The sequence below is a fragment of the Diorhabda sublineata genome, chromosome X, assembly GCF_026230105.1.
Source record: "Diorhabda sublineata isolate icDioSubl1.1 chromosome X, icDioSubl1.1, whole genome shotgun sequence".
Classification (NCBI taxonomy): domain Eukaryota; kingdom Metazoa; phylum Arthropoda; class Insecta; order Coleoptera; family Chrysomelidae; genus Diorhabda; species Diorhabda sublineata.
The window spans coordinates 31067747-31087350 of NC_079485.1; the positions used below are offsets into that span (position 1 = coordinate 31067747).

General features: G+C 32.1%; 1 protein-coding gene across 1 annotated transcript; it reads right to left on the reverse strand.

Moving 5' to 3' along the window:
- Positions 1 to 1085: 1085 nt before the first annotated feature.
- Positions 1086 to 15467, reverse strand: LOC130451690 (leucine-rich repeat-containing protein let-4). The gene is made up of 2 exons (XM_056790873.1): positions 15161 to 15467; positions 1086 to 4933 (listed from the first exon to the last, which is right to left on the reverse strand). The coding sequence occupies exons 1-2, from the start codon at positions 15323 to 15325 to the stop codon at positions 3065 to 3067; spliced, it is 2034 nt and encodes a 677-aa protein (XP_056646851.1). The 5' UTR covers positions 15326 to 15467; the 3' UTR covers positions 1086 to 3064.
- Positions 15468 to 19604: the final 4137 nt, after the last annotated feature.

Sequence of the window (19604 nt, forward strand, 5' to 3'; positions counted from 1 at the left end):
AGTTGTAATTTATTTCTGTCATTGAACAATCACTAAGGGACATACTTCCATTACATTTTAATTGTACTCTGTAACTGCAAGAGTGTTTGCGATTCAAGATGTGAATGCAGGAAAGCGGAGATGCAGTGTTCTTTAGCTAATGGACAAGCTTGTCTTAATGCTGTACCATATGATACTGATGTTAATGAAGACAGGACCTTCGATCCAGAAATCATGGAAGAATTGGAAACAAATATCATTGAAAACGATAAGACGACAACGACCTTGGAATTTTAGAACAGCGGGAAGACGACGAAGATGAAGAAGAAGAAAATTGAAATTAGAACTTATTGTCCTTATAAGTATTTTTAATTTGAACAATTACAAATGTATGGAATGACATTTTTTAATAAACATTAATTATATTTTTAGTTCTTTCCAATTATTTTTCATTTATTTAAGAATAATTACTATAAATAAGATTTGAATTATAATATGATTAAAATTTTTTTCGCTACGATTTTGAAACTACAGGGCAGGTAAGTGCTATTAAATGAATTTATATTTGATTGGAAATAAATAATTAAGCAAAAAATATTTGTAACTGTAACTGTTGATAAAAAATGGAAATTATTTATTATTATATATTTTGCAACAATGTATAAACTTTATAAGATTTGATTGGGACTACCAGTTGTTTCAAACGGGTTTCTAACTACGCGCGCTCTGCCCTCTATCTCAGAAAAGCTTCATCGTAAGAAAAAATTTTTGAAACAAAAGTTGTAGTATGCTCTACAATACTGATTGGAAATACAAATAGCGCGAAACCTATAGTAAACGAGTTATTTGCAAAAAATCTATTTTTTTGACTTTTGACCCCCGATTTTTAAAGTTACTCACATTGAATTATATGTGAGTTTTGAGAGGAGTTTAAGAATGTCAAATGAACAAGTTTAAACGACTCAATAGCTGGGTATCTAGATTTTCCAAAATTCTTCCCTAAATCTACCTAAAATGACTGGACTATTATAGTATCCTACAATTTCTATTTTTTTTATTATATTCATTCGTTAAATCATTTGTTATTATTAAGAAAATATTGAAAATTAGAATTTAAATTAATATATTACAACATAAGATATACAGTTTGTTTTATATACACAGAATAATTTTATACAGGGTAACCCAAATGTGAAATTTAACTTTATATGAAAATCATTCATTCTTTTAAATGTGAAACAAATAAATATATGAAATACATTAGATACAGGTTTGTCATAAATGTGTCTATTAACAATAGTTTATTATTTACAATAAATAAGATATAGTTCTTCTTTTTAGCTAGATTTCATTGGATTTTGAGGAAACAGCTCCATTTCCAAAAGAAAATCAGTGGTAAGACAAAGGACGATTACCAGATCCTCTCAGAACGAGAGGTCGATTCAAGCGAAAAGTCTTATATACTTGGTAGAATTATTAAAGTTGGGTGTTCTTCGAAATCATTCCAGATGGTCGAGCTATCAATTCAGAGGTATATAGTGGACAGCTGATGCGAATTTGTGAGGTTTTATCAGAGAAATTTTCAGGTTTAATTTGGTGTTATTGAGCACCTACCCACAGCATTCAGTCTGGCAAAAATTTTGAATTCAAAGGAGATGAAGTGTGACGATTTTTGGCCTAAAGAATTGTTTTACCAAGGTCTCAAAGAGCTCGCTGGACGTTAGGTGAAAACCATAGAATACAATTGGCTGTACTTCGAATATAAAAGCTTTTTTTGTTGATTTATTTAATAAACAAAGTAAATATTGTAAACCGATATTATTTATGAGTCACCCACTATACTTCTCAACATCTCTTTACTGATTTAACCCCGAATAGTTGATTTGAAAATATGGTTTGGAATAAGAATCTAGATTAAATGTTTTGGAAACACTGTGTGATTATTTAGAATTTTACCATTAAAAATGAATTTTCCTATTTAATTATTTCAACAAAATATCAAAAGTCGCACTTTTTTTTATTTTAATCTCCAAGTATATACCTAGACAAAGTATAGCATTCACTTATTTCTATATACAACTACAATTTATATACAGGAAGTACATATGGTTGAAATAAATGATGATTGAAACGGAATATGAGTTTAAGAAAAATAAATACAAATTTCAAAATAGTAAGAATTGCAAGAGTTCTGGGTGATCTATGATAAATATTTTTGTTATTACTGTAATGGAGTCTTAAGTAGCGACAAAATACATTCTAAGCATTCATTTTGCAAATACGCAGCGTATAAATATGTTAATAAATTTAACAAGTAGTTTTAACATGTCACCCGTACGTGATTTTCATAAATTATGTTTTTTTATGAAGATTTTTCCATAATTTCTTCAAATAGTCATAATGATGAAGGTAAAACTTTTAAATAAAAAAAAATTAACACTCAATAGATAATCAGTACGTCAAATACTTTGAAATATCCTTAGATATACTGAAAAAAAAAGAAGATGAAACTCATTGATGGTCTCATTATTTAATATTTTTTGAGATCAATTGAAAAATAATTGAACTTTACATCAAAAAGCGTGATTCTTCAAATAGATTAGGTTCGGTTTGTACGGAAAACAAAATTGGTCGTGGTTGACTCGGAGGCCCGAGACCCATTTTTTTACATTTTATTTTCTACAATTTTGAAACTTAAGTTGAGTACCATCCTCCCATTCTACCAATGATAAACATGATAGTTTCTTGTGGGATAAGACAGAATTTGCAGAAATTTTAAAATGCAAACATTAGATATCGGTAAGATGAATTTTGCATTATTCAACATAAAAGGCAGTACGCAATTGTCGGTAATCATGCTGCAGAACTTTTTTATCTTCGAAGCTCCTCAATTAAATATTATATTTTGTTAATGTCGAATTATTTTGTTACAAATATTAACTTCTTATATCAGTCTAACAGTCTATTTTAAATTAATCTTATTTCTAGTTTGAAACACACCGTTTCATTAGTATCACATTTTAAGGGTTAGTTTTCAGGAATAAGTTGCAAACTAGCCGGTACTATTAAATGAAAGAAGCTGTCACTAGAAGTCGCTCTCTAAAGGTCTTTCTCTTCTATCAGGTTCTGATTCGTTTGAATCTGGCTCAACTCGCCGCATTGGTCTTTCCGTAGATTCTGATCTTCTTCTTCTTCTTTTTCGTCTAACTTTTCCCTTCTTATTAACTTCAGGATTGCTTCCTTGAAGACTTCCTCTAGAACCGAAGGAGTGTAAGCTAGCTAAACTCAATTGTGAGGAATCTAGTCTAGGTAGAAGCAAAGCGTCGTTGTAGGATGGAGGACCTTGGCTGTCTCTCGGATCCGGTGCGTTTTGGCTAGCTTCTTCTCTATATTCTCTATGTCTTTGCTGCATTCTTTGTAAAGCTTCTCGCGCTTCTCTTTCTTGCTGCCTACGTTGTTCTTCTAGCTCTCTGAATCTCTTTTCTCTGATTTCGTTGAGTTTTCGGAGTACCACAACAGTAACCAGAAGGAGAAGTAACGAAATTAATAAAATAATTGAGTACCACCACAAATTATCTTTTTTATGGGACGAAGGGTACCACTGGGTTTGACATGCTGTTAACCAATTTTCTCCATCGACGTTCTCCGGGGAATCACATATAAGATCATCGGTAAAAGACCCATGTGACTGTAGCCAATAATAAGTTTCCATAAGAGCGCTGCAATCGCATCTCCACAAATTATCTTTTATCGATATTAATTGTAGATTTGAAGGGAAATTTGTGTAATGGATTGTTGTTAACCTATTACTAGACAAATCTAGTGCCCACAGAGACGACATTTCGGCAAAAGTATAGTTATTTATACTTTTTATTCTACAATCACTCAAATCTAGTGAATAGATTTGTCCAGCTAACCAATGATCTGGTATTGAGCTTATGAAATTCCTCTTTAAAGACAGTAAACGTAGCCGTGGAAGTGTTGTCAAAGTATACTTAGAAATAAAATTGATTTCGCAGTAGCTAGCATTCAAAATATTCAAAGAACTGCTACTGATGCTATCCAATGAAGTTAGATAGTTGTGAGACACGTCCAACCAAATGAGATTTTTGGTTGACAAAAACGTTTCTGTTGGAATATAATTCAATTTATTATAGGATAGATCTAGAATTTCTAAGAATTCTAGACCTCTGAAAGCATTTTCTTCAATGGAAGTTATAGCGTTCAAAGATAGATTTAGATATACAAGATTCGGCATGTTCATAAATCGATTGTTTTTTATTTCCCGCAATATGTTACCATGTAAATTTAGTTGCTGTAAAGATATCATGTTTCCATATGGAGAAGTGTCCAATAAACTGTCTGATATGTCCAGATTAATCAATGAGTTTACGTTTATAGTAATATTTCTGAGGTACTTGTTTTTGCTCATTTTCAAGTTCTCTAAAGATTCCAAGCCTTGAAATGCACTATCACTTACATAACTCAATGTACTTGAACTCAGGTCCATATATTTCAAAGTTTTTGAGGTTAATTTGACGTCTAAGTGATTTATCGGATTATTAGCTAAATGTAGCTCCGTAATATTGATAATTGTTTTAAGAAAACCGCTAGGTATAGAAATCAATGAGCAATTATTTAATTTGAGTATTTTTAGAGATTTCACAGCAAAATGATTAGAATTAAATGGCAAAGTTCTGACAGCATTATTCGAAAAATCTATAAACGTAAGTTTTTTTAAATTTATCAAAGTTTGCGAGTGAATATCTCTCCAATCGTGAAAATAATTGAAAGACAAATCCAATTGTTCTAATTGAAATAGTCCGTTGAAATCCATATGTCCAAGAGTTGCTATTCTGTTGTAAGACATATTCAGGTGCCTCAATTTAGTGAAGAACTTGAAATCTTCTGATATTTTCTCGAAGTTGTTGATAGATAAATCCAAACTAGTCACCTACAAAAAAGTAATAAAATTAATGAGGAACATTAGTAATATTATTTTTAATTTATAATTTTCTACTAGCTCAGGACCGTTCAAGATAACAAAAACTCAAGAGATTTTCAATAAATCATAAAGTTCTTGTCTACGCAGAACACATAGACTTGACCTCTAGAACCCTAAGAAAAGCAAATGAAACTTCTTGAGAATGCCGCAAAGAATATTGGACTACAAATCAATGCGAATAAGACAAAGTTAAAGGCTACGACAAATGAGCGCAAGGCTAGAAATGGGGTTCAAAATATTACAATTGGAGAATATAACATCGGTAGATGAGCTCGTATACCTTGGAGCCTCGATAAACTTGAGTAATGACGTTAGAAAAAAGCGTATAATGATTGCCAATTGATGTTATTTTGAATTGTCAAAATACTTAAAACAAGTCTCTTAAAAAGTACAAATATTAAAATGTATACGACAACTTTAAATGTATGGCTTGGAAACCTGGATCCTAACAAGAACCGATAAGCTATCTATCGACTTTCGCGAGAAAGATACAGGGAAAAATTTACGGGGAGACGTAGATATAACTGAGCTCTACAATCTATATAGAGAAGCAAAAAACATGGGCAGTGCATGTAGCACGCATCCACAATAGGGTGCCATCAAAAAAGAACTTTAAGGTCATACCAGCGGACAGTAGAGGCAGAGATATATCAAGGCTAAGATGAAGAGGTAGGGTCTCTGAAATGCTACATAGATTGGTGTAGCAAACTAGACAGTCCTTGCAAGAGACCAGAAACGATGGCCTTCGAGGCTAGAGAAAACTAAGGCTCGCTCCTCTATAAGGCTATGGCGCTAGTGATGATGAACACCAAGACTCAGTTATTTCAAAATTTCTTTGTTTGTGTTTTTATTTCGAAGTTGTTTATAGGTGAATTGTAAAAGTAATAAGAATACCTGTGGAGAGTAAAGAGTGGTTTAGGCTAGATTTACGTAAAATACCGGTCGTTTCTGACCAAAAAATGCCATCCTTTAATATCAAAAACATGGAATATTACGATCCAATATTTATATAATCGCAAAATATGTTGTTCGACATAAATAGAGTATCGTAGGGAACATTTATAAGCAACAAGCTCCATCCATCTTCAATAAGAAATGAACTTAGTATGCACAGTTAAGGAACTCACGAAAGGAAAGACAGAATAGCAGAGTGAGAGGCGAAATATTGGAGGACCGATTACTGTGGCGCAGATAGATAAGCTTCAATTTGACAGGCGCTGAGTTGTTGAGGGCCACTAGTTGTTGGGGATGATCGAGGATGGCTCAGAAGATTTCAGATTAGTAGAATCGCTGAGATGGAGAGACATTGATCCCACTTATTCAAAAACATGTGGAAAAAGCTACAAATATACGCACAGATTAGGTGTGATTATAACTGCTCCACAGAATACTGTTATACAAATGGGAACAGTATATCATGATCGAAAGTTCATGTTTCAGGAAGGAGTAAAAACTCAAAAAATTGAAGATTTGGAGCGACCAAAACGTGCATACTTCCGTGAGCGTAACAAGGGAAATGTACCTCGACCATATAGTTAAGTATCAATGGCGATGATGGTGCACGAAAAATGAAATAGATAAATAAGTTTCAAAATGTGTTAGATGGAATTAGGTTCGTTCTAGGTGTCGTCGCAAAATCTGAGTTATTTCAAGCAATTTCTATTCAAATTAAACACTTTTCCTCAAAGAAAGGTTGCATATTCTAAGTCCTCATCTCCAACTAAGCCTACATACCAAACTCCATCCACGTTCGTCATCGGCATGATATGGAAGTCTTATCGTGATAGAGAGACACGAAGAGGAGTGTTGGTATTATAATTTTCAATAAAGAAGCAAATGAAGATTCTTTTTGTACCAAAATCTGCTAATCTTTGATTTCTTTATACTTTTACCTCAAATGATTGAAAGTGAAATCGTACGATCCTATTGAACGATGACTCAGTAACGTGGGTGGTCAGCTTTACAACATGAATATTATTCAACACATGTTTGTTGAAATATTGGTGTCTAAAGTTAAAAAACTGTTCGTTTTGATAAAACAAAAAGTTTTCAAGTCCATTAATAGAGAATGAAAGAAACCTTTCATAATGTGGGGATTTAAGGAATTGTTGTTGTACAATTATCGGTTTTTTTATTTATGTTTATGGCAAATAAAACTCCAGAGTTTTCAAATTATTATCGACAGTAAAGTTTGAATTATTTTTCAGTTTTTATAGACTCTACGTTTTCGTGGATTCATTATAAGTAATATATTTAAACAGATCTATAGAATACACTCGATTAAATTTAAAAAATGATACTCATTCAAATCTGGTGTCATATATTGTTTCCATCCTGTTTCATCGACTAAATTATACATGCGTCAATGAATTTGCACTGTATAAATAAAGACATGAAAGACGTTTAACAATGCTATAAATGTATCATATAATTATTGTCCCTTTGTTTCGGAGGCTAATTTTGAAAAGGGCTCCTCACTGAACAATACGCTTTTTGTTATATGGTGTAATTTTTAGACCGCTAACTGTATTAGAGGATGCTGATATTTTTAATTCATTGAATGTATTGAATATTTTTGTCGGTCATTGTTGAAAATTGATTATTTTGACTACAATTGTTTTTAATACAGTTTTCAAAAGTTTAGGTTGAAAGTCAAGGCCTAATGTAGATTCATCGCTGTATTACATACTCAACTTTAATTTTGTTGTGATAGTTTCATTTAGCAACTAAAAAATGCAATTCCATTGATTTTGGATAATGAAAAAACATTCGTGAGCAAAAATATTGAATAACGACACTCCTGCAATCGTAAGATACCAGCCACCAAACTGAGCGCAAAATTGGATTTTTCTTAGTTAAATTCCAAAGTTAATAGTATCAGCTTCAAAATGATATAAACACTATGTAAAGATACCGATCTTCACATTGTGCTGGACTGTGAATCACCCTTTTATGCTTATTTACAATAATGCTAATTAGTGGTAACTAACCGTTATAAAAGGTTATCTACCTGACCCACTACTATCAGTTAGCCATCGAACGTCAATCGATACATCTATCCGTTGACATCAAACAAGAATTCTACCTGAAAATGGACACAAGTGATAAAGCTGCTCAAGCGGTCAGCTTACTGCGACAAGGCCACTGTGCAGAATATGGATCAGTTTACTCTTTTCAGAGTTGACTGTCGTTACCAAGGAAAAGGTGCACATCCTATAGAGATGACCGATTCTTTGTCAGCACATTGTTGAGAACCAGGACCTTCACTGGTATTCAAATCCAAAAAGAGTGCAAAGACACGCTGTAATTGGTGGCTGTAATTGGCTCGACAGGCAGAAGAAGAAATAAGACAGCTAACCTAGAACGAAAAAGGTGAGTTACGGGTCCCAATTAACCTTAACCCACCAAGCAGCAGATGAGAACACGTTTACAGAAGACCTGGTTGCATAAGAAAACGTGGTTTTTGGATTGTTGGGTGGGCATTTCAATGGAAGCAAAAAACCGAGTTTTTATTGAAACTGGCAGTGGACCAGAGAGATTAATAGCGAACGGATACATAGAAGAAAATTTCATTCTGATACAGGACAATGCTCGTCCACAAACAGCCACGAAATCGTATTTCGGAACGGCGCTAAATGAACAATGGGATAGCATTGATCAACAACAGACAACATCGAGTAGGGAAACTTATTCAATCCATGAAAAAGCGATTGGAAGTTCTTATTAGTACCTATAGAGATAACACTAAATGGTGATAGGTTAATTTCAAATAAATTATTTAAGGAATTTAAGCTTGTATTTTCTTCACTATATTTTTTCATTATTATTTCGTTTGATATTTTTTCTTTAACAAACAAAAAAAAGGCAATAGTTCTGTTTCAACTTTTTTTGAAATTTTGTTTTTTGAAACTGTGATGACCAATAATTTTCACGGATTAACACGCTATTCTACACAAACCCGAGAAGAAAAGAGGAAATTTGTTAGTGAATCCTTGTTGGTTTGGGCTAGATGGATCATGCAGAATTTCCACGGTATTAAACGTTTAATCTTACACCAATTTCGTACTTGAGATCATGTTTACAGGGATTAGGCCTTTTCAATTATTTCGAAAAGAGAATCTGCAGTCACCGTAAAAATTATGAAAAGGATAATTTAAAATATAACTTCGAATATGATTTCCATATATTTTATGTGAATTTAATTTACTCTAGTTTCCATAAATAAAAATAGAAAAAAACTAACACGTTTTTCATTGGTTAACTAAATAAACAATGTTCTATTTAGATTTACACAGGTATATTTTCATTTTATTGTTAATATTAAGAAGTAAAATTCGTTTTTTGAATATCTAGTATTACATTCTAAGAATAATAATGTGTGTACTATCTTTATCTAGTGCAAATTTTTTTGGTCACGTAGTTTACTGATATTAACATTGATTTATTGCAGACTTGATTTGATGTGACAAATATGAATACTTGATCAATATCTACTATCTTTGCTGACTGCATAATCTATGGAAACGTGTAATAGATTCCAGGTACTAAACAAAAAACAATAAATTGGCAGTGGCGTACCGACTGTCACCATCGGTCAACAATACACTAAATTTTTCATAGTAGTACAAATCAAAAGAATATAAGTTGATTGAGAGTAGTATTCTTAAACTAGAGTTCTCAAAAACCCAATCTTATCTGACGTACGCTCGAAGTCAACACAGTTTTACGAGTACAAAGATTGGAGTAAACCCTTAAGGTACCGTATAATCTGAGTGGTTTACTCAATATAATAGTTCATCGATTGTTCTAATTTGAATTTTGGTTGAAGAATTATAGTTTCTAGATTGAGTTAACAATGTTCTTCAGCAGTGGGTAATCAACATTCAATTTGCACCATAAATATATCTGATGATAAGATAATATCGAGAGATGGGACATTTTTTCAAAGAATTCAGTAAAATAAGTGGAAAATCACCATTAAATAAGGATGGTATAATGGTCTAAAAATAGTATGTTAATCTGATTTTCAATAAAACTACTTTATTCGTTTTCAAAATATGTACCGTATGGCATCGCGCTACTGAATCTAATTTATATCACTGAATAACAATATTGACACTATTAGTAACAATGGAACCCCATATCCTGTTTTCGACAACAATCTATTAACGTATTCTCGCTCATGTAAAAATATGTTAAATCAAAAAGCGGACTGGTAAATTAAAAATACTGAAAAAATCCCTGTATTGTGTTATTTCGCTGATACTTTTATGAAGACGTTAGAAATTTACTTTTTAAAATGATAATTGTGTCTTCGGAATTTTTTAATTTAAGTGGACCTATTTAATGGGAGTGGTTCGGGCCTCCTATGATGCAGGTACATCCAATGGCGCCCTATACGGGGCGTTCTATCATTATATAATATTCACCATTTCTTTAACCCACCAATCTTCAAATTTCAAAATATAATATAGAGGGTGTCTCATAGATGATTTCGGTTTGCAATGTCCACTCTGTTTAGTATATATATATATATATATATATATATATATATATATATATATATATATATTTTCTAAAAGTTCTTGATTTTAAGTCTCTTCTATTTTAGAATCAGGTTTTTTTAATAATTATTAAAAGATTTATAGCTTTTTCTTGGTTTGAAGGATTAATATATCAAAAGGTCTAAGAAATTATATGAAATGTATATATATATATATATATATATATATATATATATATATATATATATATATATATATTCTGCTATTCACCTCTAAAATAATTTTGAAAATCAATATTTCGAAAATATTTTCCGCCGTACCTCAAAGGGGAAAACAACTACTTTCCTGGCTAATGCCTCGACGAATATTGAATTACAACCCCTCCGCGTGATGTGAATCGACCTTTTTGTACATATTAACATCCCCAATGACTTGCAATTGCAAGAAGAGGATGTAATTACTGACGAGTTTCGACATTACTACGTCTCATCAGAGCAGTTTAACACCTCTCGTTCGGGCTTGAGACCGTTTATTTCCCGTATTGCAATCTTATTTTGTGTTTCATTTTCCGAAACTATGATTCCTTCGTATTTAAATTATCTACATCTTCTAAACCTATTTATTTGCAAATCGGAGTCTCCTTGTGCGCTTCCTAGTGGCAGTTTTTGACATATTCATATTCAAACCCCACTTTGCATATTCGTCGTCCAGCGTTCTCAGCATATAATCTTCCTCATCCTCATCGCCAGCTATAATAACTTGGTCTTCTGCGAAAAATACAGCTGTTGAGCACTTATCCTCTATCTCAATTTCAATTCTCGCAATTTTAGTTCTCCAACTATTCAGAGCTTCCTGAATGTATACTTAATATTGGTGATAAGCTGCACCCTTGTCTCAAAACTTTCAAATACGAAAATGGTTTTGATAGGGTATTCCCTAGCTTGACTACACCTTTTGACGTTTTGTATATGTTCCGAAAAGATCGAACATAAACATTGCTGAGGTCATTGTTTATTATAAGCAGGCAAAAATAAATCCTTAATATTCAAAGTATAGCCCTTCGTATTCAATTGCAGCAAGCTCTTTGTGACTTTGGTAAAAAAAATCTTTGGGATTAGATGGAAAAAATTGTGGCACCGCATCATCATTAATATCTCCTTTGGATTCAAATTTTTTCACTCGCAAGATCTCCAATGATCTGATTGAATGCTGGATGTGATAGGATTTCAATACCACCAAGTTCCTCGATTTTATTCTTTCGCAGTATGTGGTGTAGTTCTGAGAGAATCCACTTAACTAAATCTGAATATTTCTCCGATATAACCTTATAAAATTGCATCAGCTATCCACTGTGTACCTCGGCATTGATAATTCGACCATCCAAGTACACTAAACTTTCATTATTCTATCAGACAAGCAACAAGACTTTCAGATAGAAATCTTTTCGCGAAATTATGATATTGTAATTTTTAGATTCAATATGTCATTGGATGACTGTGTTCAAGATGAAACCATAAAAATGTTGATGACACCTAATCCTTATGTAATATTATTTCATTTCAAAAATATTCCAATGTTTATGATAAAAATTTTACTATAAAATTAGAATTCATCACCTTTTTTCAAGTATGGTACCAAGGCCGAATAGCCAGATACAGAAGACAATCATAGAGAACCAAGACCGTTGCCTTGGGTTAGTAACTTGAAGGGAATAAGCCATACAAACTCACCAAAACCCAGGAGAGTCCTTGGAATGAGAAATGTTTACAAACGAAAAGGATTTTTTTTTTAATTTTTAAATTTTTCTCATACTGACCTCAGCTGGTGTTGTCTCTAATTTTGAAACATCGATGAAATCGACTTGATGTCAAGAATAACTAGCATGGAGTCAGGAATGGAATTCTATCTGCTACAGGAATGAATCCCGGTTATGCTTAGACATCTTTGATGGTCAAGCAAGTAAATTTGAACTACTTCCATCAGGTTTATCTCCTACCTTAGCGCCAAAATGTGTAGGACATAATCGGTAGAAGATTAAGAAAATCATAGTGTCTTTCTAAGACTCTAATGACTTCTATATGTGATACTGATCATCTTATTTTTAATGTTATCAAGGTTGGTGGATTATCCTCACTCGACTGTCATAAATGTATGACAAATATTCTGAAAATAATTTTTATTGGGTATTTCGGTTTCTACGCCACTGCGTATAGTATAGCGATTTATATTTATAATTATATATGAAAGTGGAATGAAAATGAAATTATTTTTGATCTGGATGGTTAAAAGAACTTGGAATTATATATATTGCATCTCAATTTATAATGTTATTGCAGTAAATCTCATGAATCACATGTGTTAATTAAAATTGTGTTATTCTAGTGATTTTTCCGAACGGATACTTCATATCTGCATGTTACCAAACAGAAGTTGTTTGTAATAGTACTTTTGAAAGCATAATTTTCAAGTACTTTATGTTATCAAAATAAAATAAACAAAGAAACTAATGATTTTAACTAGTATATGGCAATTACTACTTAATGATTATGATTACGTCATGAATATACCGAGTGGACCAACATATTTATCAATTGTATATTATAAACTATGCATCTAATTAGATTAAGATTAATATTGAAGCTTTCTTGATAAACAAAACGAACGGCATCTGGCATCAATAGAATAAGATTTATATCTCTCCACATTGACTTTAGATAGAATATAACAATCTCTTAAATCTTTTTAGTCTTGATACTATTTGTTTACTTAATATTTAAACGAGTTCAATACATTTTTCCACGTCGTCTGCTATGCTGACGAAACTGTATCTATTGCCGATGCTGAAGATAATCTTTATTCTACTGTATTCCTTTGACACCAAAACAACAACATTTTTATCATTACGGAGAAGGCCAAATGTCTAGCGACCCCCCAGGAAACGATACGAAGTCAGTTGAGAATCAACTAAAAAATTATCGAACAAGTAAATAACTTTTAATAACTGAGAGCCGAAATAACGATTCATGGAAACCTTTTTACTGAAGTGAGAAAACGAACAATGAAAGCGATTCGAATTTCGTGATTTTCGAGAGTTATAGTTTGGAAAAACAACAAAATCGAGATTTATAAAACGACTGTAAGACCTATCGTTACATATGCAGTAGAAACAAGACTAGATTCGAAAAGGACACTACATACGATGAAAGCAGTCGAAATGAATAAACTGAGAAATATAGAAAGCAAAACTCTAAACAACGGAATACGGAATAAAGATATTAAAGTAAAATACAGGACATGTGAAAGTTGGTAAACAGAGACGAAAATTCTGGAACAAACATTTGAAAATAAAGGAATACAGTAGACTTGCGCAATACTGAATAACCTAGAAGGAAGAAGACCACCTAGCCTACTAATATGGTCATCGAATCACAAAAAAAGTGTACTAATCTTTTGAAGATGAAGAATACTGTTCGGCGGCCTTTTTAGATATCGTCCAGGTATTCGACAAGATCTGGCACGATGAACTACTATACAAAACCTAGAAAAACTTCCCGTACAACTTCTTCCAAATTCTAAGATTCTGCCTGCAGAACAGACACTTTTAAGTCAAAATTCAAGATTACATCACCACTCTACATCCAATTATAGGAGGAGTTCCACAGGGAAGTACCCTTGGCCCGATCTTCTATCTTATGAACACAGCTGATATTCCCACATACAAAGACCTAACTACCGCAACATATACAAATGACACTGGCCTGCTAGCATCTCACCATGACTCAACTATGGCTTCTTATATGTATATTACAGACAAACTTGGACGACATTTCCTTGTGGCTGAAAACTTGGAGAATAAAAGTAAGTGGAAATAAATCCATGCAAGTTACCTGTTCAACTGTAATATTAGACCGGCGTCTTCTGCAACAAAAAGAGAGTGCAAAATACCTTGAATTTCATCCGGACAGTCGACTAACCCACATACTAATCAAGAGAGAGCAATTGGGTTTAAAATTGTATTGGTTTATAGGTCGAAAATACCAACTAATAATCCACAACAAGCTGCTAATATACAAAGTCACACAAAAACCCATCTGGAGTTATGGTATTCAACTGTGGGGCACTGCATCCAACTTAAGTATAACAATTCTAGAATTATTTCAATTGAAAGTAAAGAATTATTGTAAATGCTCCTTGGTGTGTACCCAACAGCGTTATCGCTTTTGACCTCCAATTTAAGTCAGTTAAAGAAGAAATATCTCTTCAAGAAATGAAGAGTCGAACTGGATATTTCTGGATATTTGTTTATAAACTATCCTTCAAACACCGTTAGATTCATTTCTTCGGTATTTCTGATGCAAATATCAGAAAAATATTAACAATTAGTTGGCAATGTTTTCCAGAAGAAAGTTTTCCATGAATTCATAACGAGAAATTTTCATTTTCTTGTTTTGCAAACTTAGGAGTACCACAAAGAAGAAACACAGTTTACATAATCTATATATCCCAATGGAAGATATTTAATCGTAATTTTATTGTCGTTTGTAATAAGAAATTCAAAGCAACCAGTGAAAAATATAATTCCTAAATTACAGTTGGCAATAATTTGACGTAAACTATTGGAATGACATATAATTAGGGTTATTTTTATATTTAATATATTTAAAGTACATACATTCGGATCAATTCCTAGAGGTAGCTCCGATAATTCATTTTTTTGACAATTGATGATGTGATTTAGGCACAGACAAATCGAAGGGCAGGTGTGGGTTATTTTAATTGCCACACCAATCACTTCCAGCACTGGTATGATTCCAAAAACACACCACCATAACTTCATACTTGCTTTATTAATATCAAAATTAGATTACACCCAACACCATTTTTTTAATACATCACTGATTCTATACAAACCGAAGTTTGTGATATTACACCACCAAGTTAAGCGAGAATGAGTCAATAAGATTAGAGATAACAGGTACACTGATAAGTAAGTGTGTTATCTGAACCTAAAATTGGGGAACAGCTAATAAACCGTCGACATCTTAGTTCATGTATACAAAACTGCGACAGTTTCATTCACAAACATTTTCTAATAATACCTTTTCAATTTCAACATGTTATATGGTTTAAAGTTTGACATTTTCGCTCTTACCAACCATACACAAGTACTTAGTCAAAATATTAGAACATAGTTGCTAAATATACTCAAAATTACAACAAGAAGGAATCATTTCTTGACCTTCAACGTTATAACAATATTTAGAGCAAGCTATGAGAATAATATCAATGTTTTATTTTCATGTTTACAAAAAAATATATTTGCGAAATTTAAAAGTAACAAAATGCCTCAATTTAGATGATGCAAAAATTAATAATCGATCTTGATATGGCTAGGATGTTGTTAATTCCATCAAAACGCAATAACTCGTCAACCGGCTCTCCAGTTAAGCTCTAGGTATAGAAGTTTGCACGATGTAAGGAAGCGACTAGCCTCCAGTTAATATATGAGATACAAGGTGTATTGGAGTTGGCCCTTATATAGAAGTTGCTCCTCTGCAGGGGTTGCGGAGGCTGCACGGGGTTGTGCTTGCTATCCTGGCTGAAAGGAGAGCTGAAGAGAATGACAATTAGCCAGAAGAAGACGAAAAGAGGGTGCTGGTGTAAGCGACTATCCTCGGTTTGGGGATATTTTGTTTTTGTTTTTCTGCAACACCGACAATTATAGGATAGACTTTATCCTTATATTTATACCTGACCCTAACAGGGTGGGATTATGTATGGTCGCAACGCCTTTTACTGTGTTAGTTCATTTCGAGCCTTGAAACAGTTTGTATTATAAATTTCGATAGTGTCTTTTAAAATGTCTACCAAACAGCGCAAATGTTTGCCAGTTGTGGTGAAAATGATAATAAAGAGGCTACGAAAAATACTTCAGCTTTAACGAGCACCCCTGAAAGTACAGTTTGGAAAATCGAGAATAATTCGATAGCTCCTAAAAAACACGAAAAAACAAAGATTTCTTTTAAAAAGAATTACAAGTGGCAAACTGATGGTGAGATTGATTGTTCCATTACAACTCTACGTCGTTTGAGGTTTTGATTCAAAAGAATAGATAGGCAAGGCAAGTTATATTGGAGTCACAGTTGTTGCGAAAACTCAGAATAGAATATCTTGAAAAAATAATGACAGCTAGATCGGAAAACCGATTGATAATCTACCTAGATGAAGCTTTATACAACCAGTAGGTTGGTTTGATGGAATGTTCCATCTAATGTAGTTAATATTAACTCTTCTATATACGGGGTTCGAAAAAGATCTGTTTTTAACAGCCAGAAATATTTCGGATTTTAGCCTGGATTGTCACTGCGATACTACCGCGGTAGTTTTCGAAGATTGGTTTCAAAATAATTTAATGCTGTACATACCACTGAATACAGTTAATGTAGCCAAAATAATAAGATGCCAGTTTCCAGTAATATGAAAAGTGAAATGTTCAACAATTGTTGGAAACTGTGGAAAATTGTAATTTTATAAAGAAATATGATCGAATTGATATGACATAGATTAGTCTAATATACGTGCTTACAATCGTACAAATATTTTAAATATTAATGTGATCAAATGTAGCTGCTGAAAACTGGAGAAACTGTGTTCAATACATGAAAAAACTTTAGAACTCTTCTAGATGAATATACATAAAAATGAATAGTTTATAACCTGCGATAGCGAAATTGAACTGGATAATATCTAGTAATAAGAAAATGTAATAAATGTATTGATATATTGTGTACAATTAAGATAATTCTGCTAGCTCCTGTAGACGTGTTCTATTGTCATTGGAAGCACCTTACTAGCATGTCAAGTAAAAGTTGTGGTCATGAAGTTAGACATAGTCGTTAAATCAACCAATTTTTTATATTAGTTTGCCAATAGTGCATAGAAATGATATTTTACTTTCTTATTTCATAAAATCATTAATTGTTCTTGTCCCAGCTGTATATAATTGAAATTTATATATTTTTCCAAGCGAAAGTGTTATAATATGTTTTATTAATTGCCTGTCTCTCAGCTATCATGAGTAGGAGTCACATTTCCTTTTTAGTACACTTGATTGCTATTTTTCTTCTGTAAAATTCATTCAATACTTTCATTCACTGATCGAAATAAATTTTATTCGACTCAGTAACTTAATGTACAAAGTGTTTCTTATTGCATGTTCGGTTGATTTATTGCCTTATTAGCTGTAGTGAGTGCGATAGAAAGTTGATTTTTTGTTGTGTCATGTCAAGAGAAGTTATTGTAAATGTTCGACTATGAAGAATCCTTCCTGTAAACTATGTTTTTTTGAAATAATATCAGATAAATCTAGGGAGAATATTGTAAAATGATATTTAAAAATTACGATAACAGTAAATTTTAAACGTATTTTTGGTATTTTTTATACAAAAAGAGACCATGTAGTAGATGAAATGGGATTAAAACTATTTGTTTCACTCACCGTTTATCCTTCTTGGTTATCCGTCCATTATCTATTACTATTATACAGTTCTGAGAAAAATGATTTGTTGGAAATAGTTTTCGAAAATTCAGATTCAGAAGTCAATAAACCATCTTAAACAAAACCGTTTCGAACCGTGGCAAGAACTTTGTCTACTGTTGGAACTTTTTTTTAAAGAAGAACGCTTGTACTTTCCTTCGAATTTTTTTTCCAAATGATCTTCTATTTGAAATTATAGTTTTTCGGGAACTTTGCCTGCTGTTTGAAACTCTTCACATTTCTCTCCCTGAATAACTTTGGGAATCGTAGATTTCCCAACACCAACTAATTCCACTGTGTCATCAACACACAACAACATAAATGTTTTGAAACAATTAAATATTAATATTTTTTATTAAATGTTAAAAGACCAAATTTTCGGCGATTTCACTGCATTTTCCATAATCGAACTAGAATTCACAATAGGTTGCACACTGCACTTGTCCGTAGAGCCGGTCCTGTTCTGTTACAATACAACTCTAAAATTGGGCGAATACGCCGGTTTGTCGATGTTTTTGATATTTTTTTTTTATAAAAAGCGGAGAGTTGTTGATACACTTTCTTTAGAACTAATTATTCAGTTGTTTATTTGTTAAATTTCTAGAAATTTCTTTCTGTTAGAAATATTAGTTCACTTGTGAGCTGAAAATTAGTTTATAATAAATAAAACATTTTAATTTATATTAGGAAATAAGAAAAACACTACAAACTGTTAAGAAAACTCAACTTGGACCTCGTTACTGGATGAAAAAAGATACAATATTATTTTTGGTGGAATTTGTCGGGAAGATATTCTTGGAATCAAAATCACGTTTTCAATTTTTATTGGTATTAAGGTACTTATAGATCTGATGATATGGCTTTTGACCAATCCAAACCTTTTTCTATTGTTCTGTACAGCTCATGGTTATAAAATAACAAGAAAAGTCCGAAGACTTCTATTAGCTTAAGAATATTTATGAAAATTCTAGAAAATATTTAGATTATCCTATAATAATATTCAAAACTATCTGAACCGCAGTGAATTTTTCCGTTTTTTAGATTTTTTAATATTTATTTAGCTATTCTGGACGGTTTGTTAGTAAGATAAAAAAAGTAAAAAGTAAGTTAATATGTCGACAATTACATTATGTCAATAAATAAAGATTATAAAACATCTAGTCATAGTCAATAAAAAATTACAATGAAAATTACAATTTAACATTTTCAATTATGATACCTACTCATTATATTTCATTTCATACTTACTCATTCCAAATCAAGTTTTATTTTTATTGAAGTACTTTATGGACACGATATTTTCTGTTTGATTAACTGGATGGGAACAAGTAACATACAATTTCTACAATTTTCTATATTGATTCCACATACACTTAATGACTGCATCTCGGATTTTTTTATTATCATAGCAAAAAAAGACGTACTGGAAACTGCAGTCGTTTAAACTCAAATGATACGTCAGTTGAATTCATTGTGTGCGGGGTATCAAAAAGTCTTTTCCTTTATACTTTCCTTTCAATATGATTGCTTCTATTACGTTATTAAGTAAATTCGTTTAATTTCTGGTTTTCTGCCTAAA

What these genes read in the sequence shown, in the direction of transcription:
- LOC130451690 (XM_056790873.1), bottom strand. Translation starts at nt 15,325, where the DNA reads ATGAAGTTATGGTGGTGTGTTTTTGGAATCATACCAGTGCTGGAAGTG. An exon ending in CTCTAGGAATTGATCCGAAT is followed by an intron (nt 4,934 to 15,160) that starts GTATGTACTTTA and finishes ACTTTTTTGTAG; the next exon opens with GTGACTAGTTTGGATTTATC.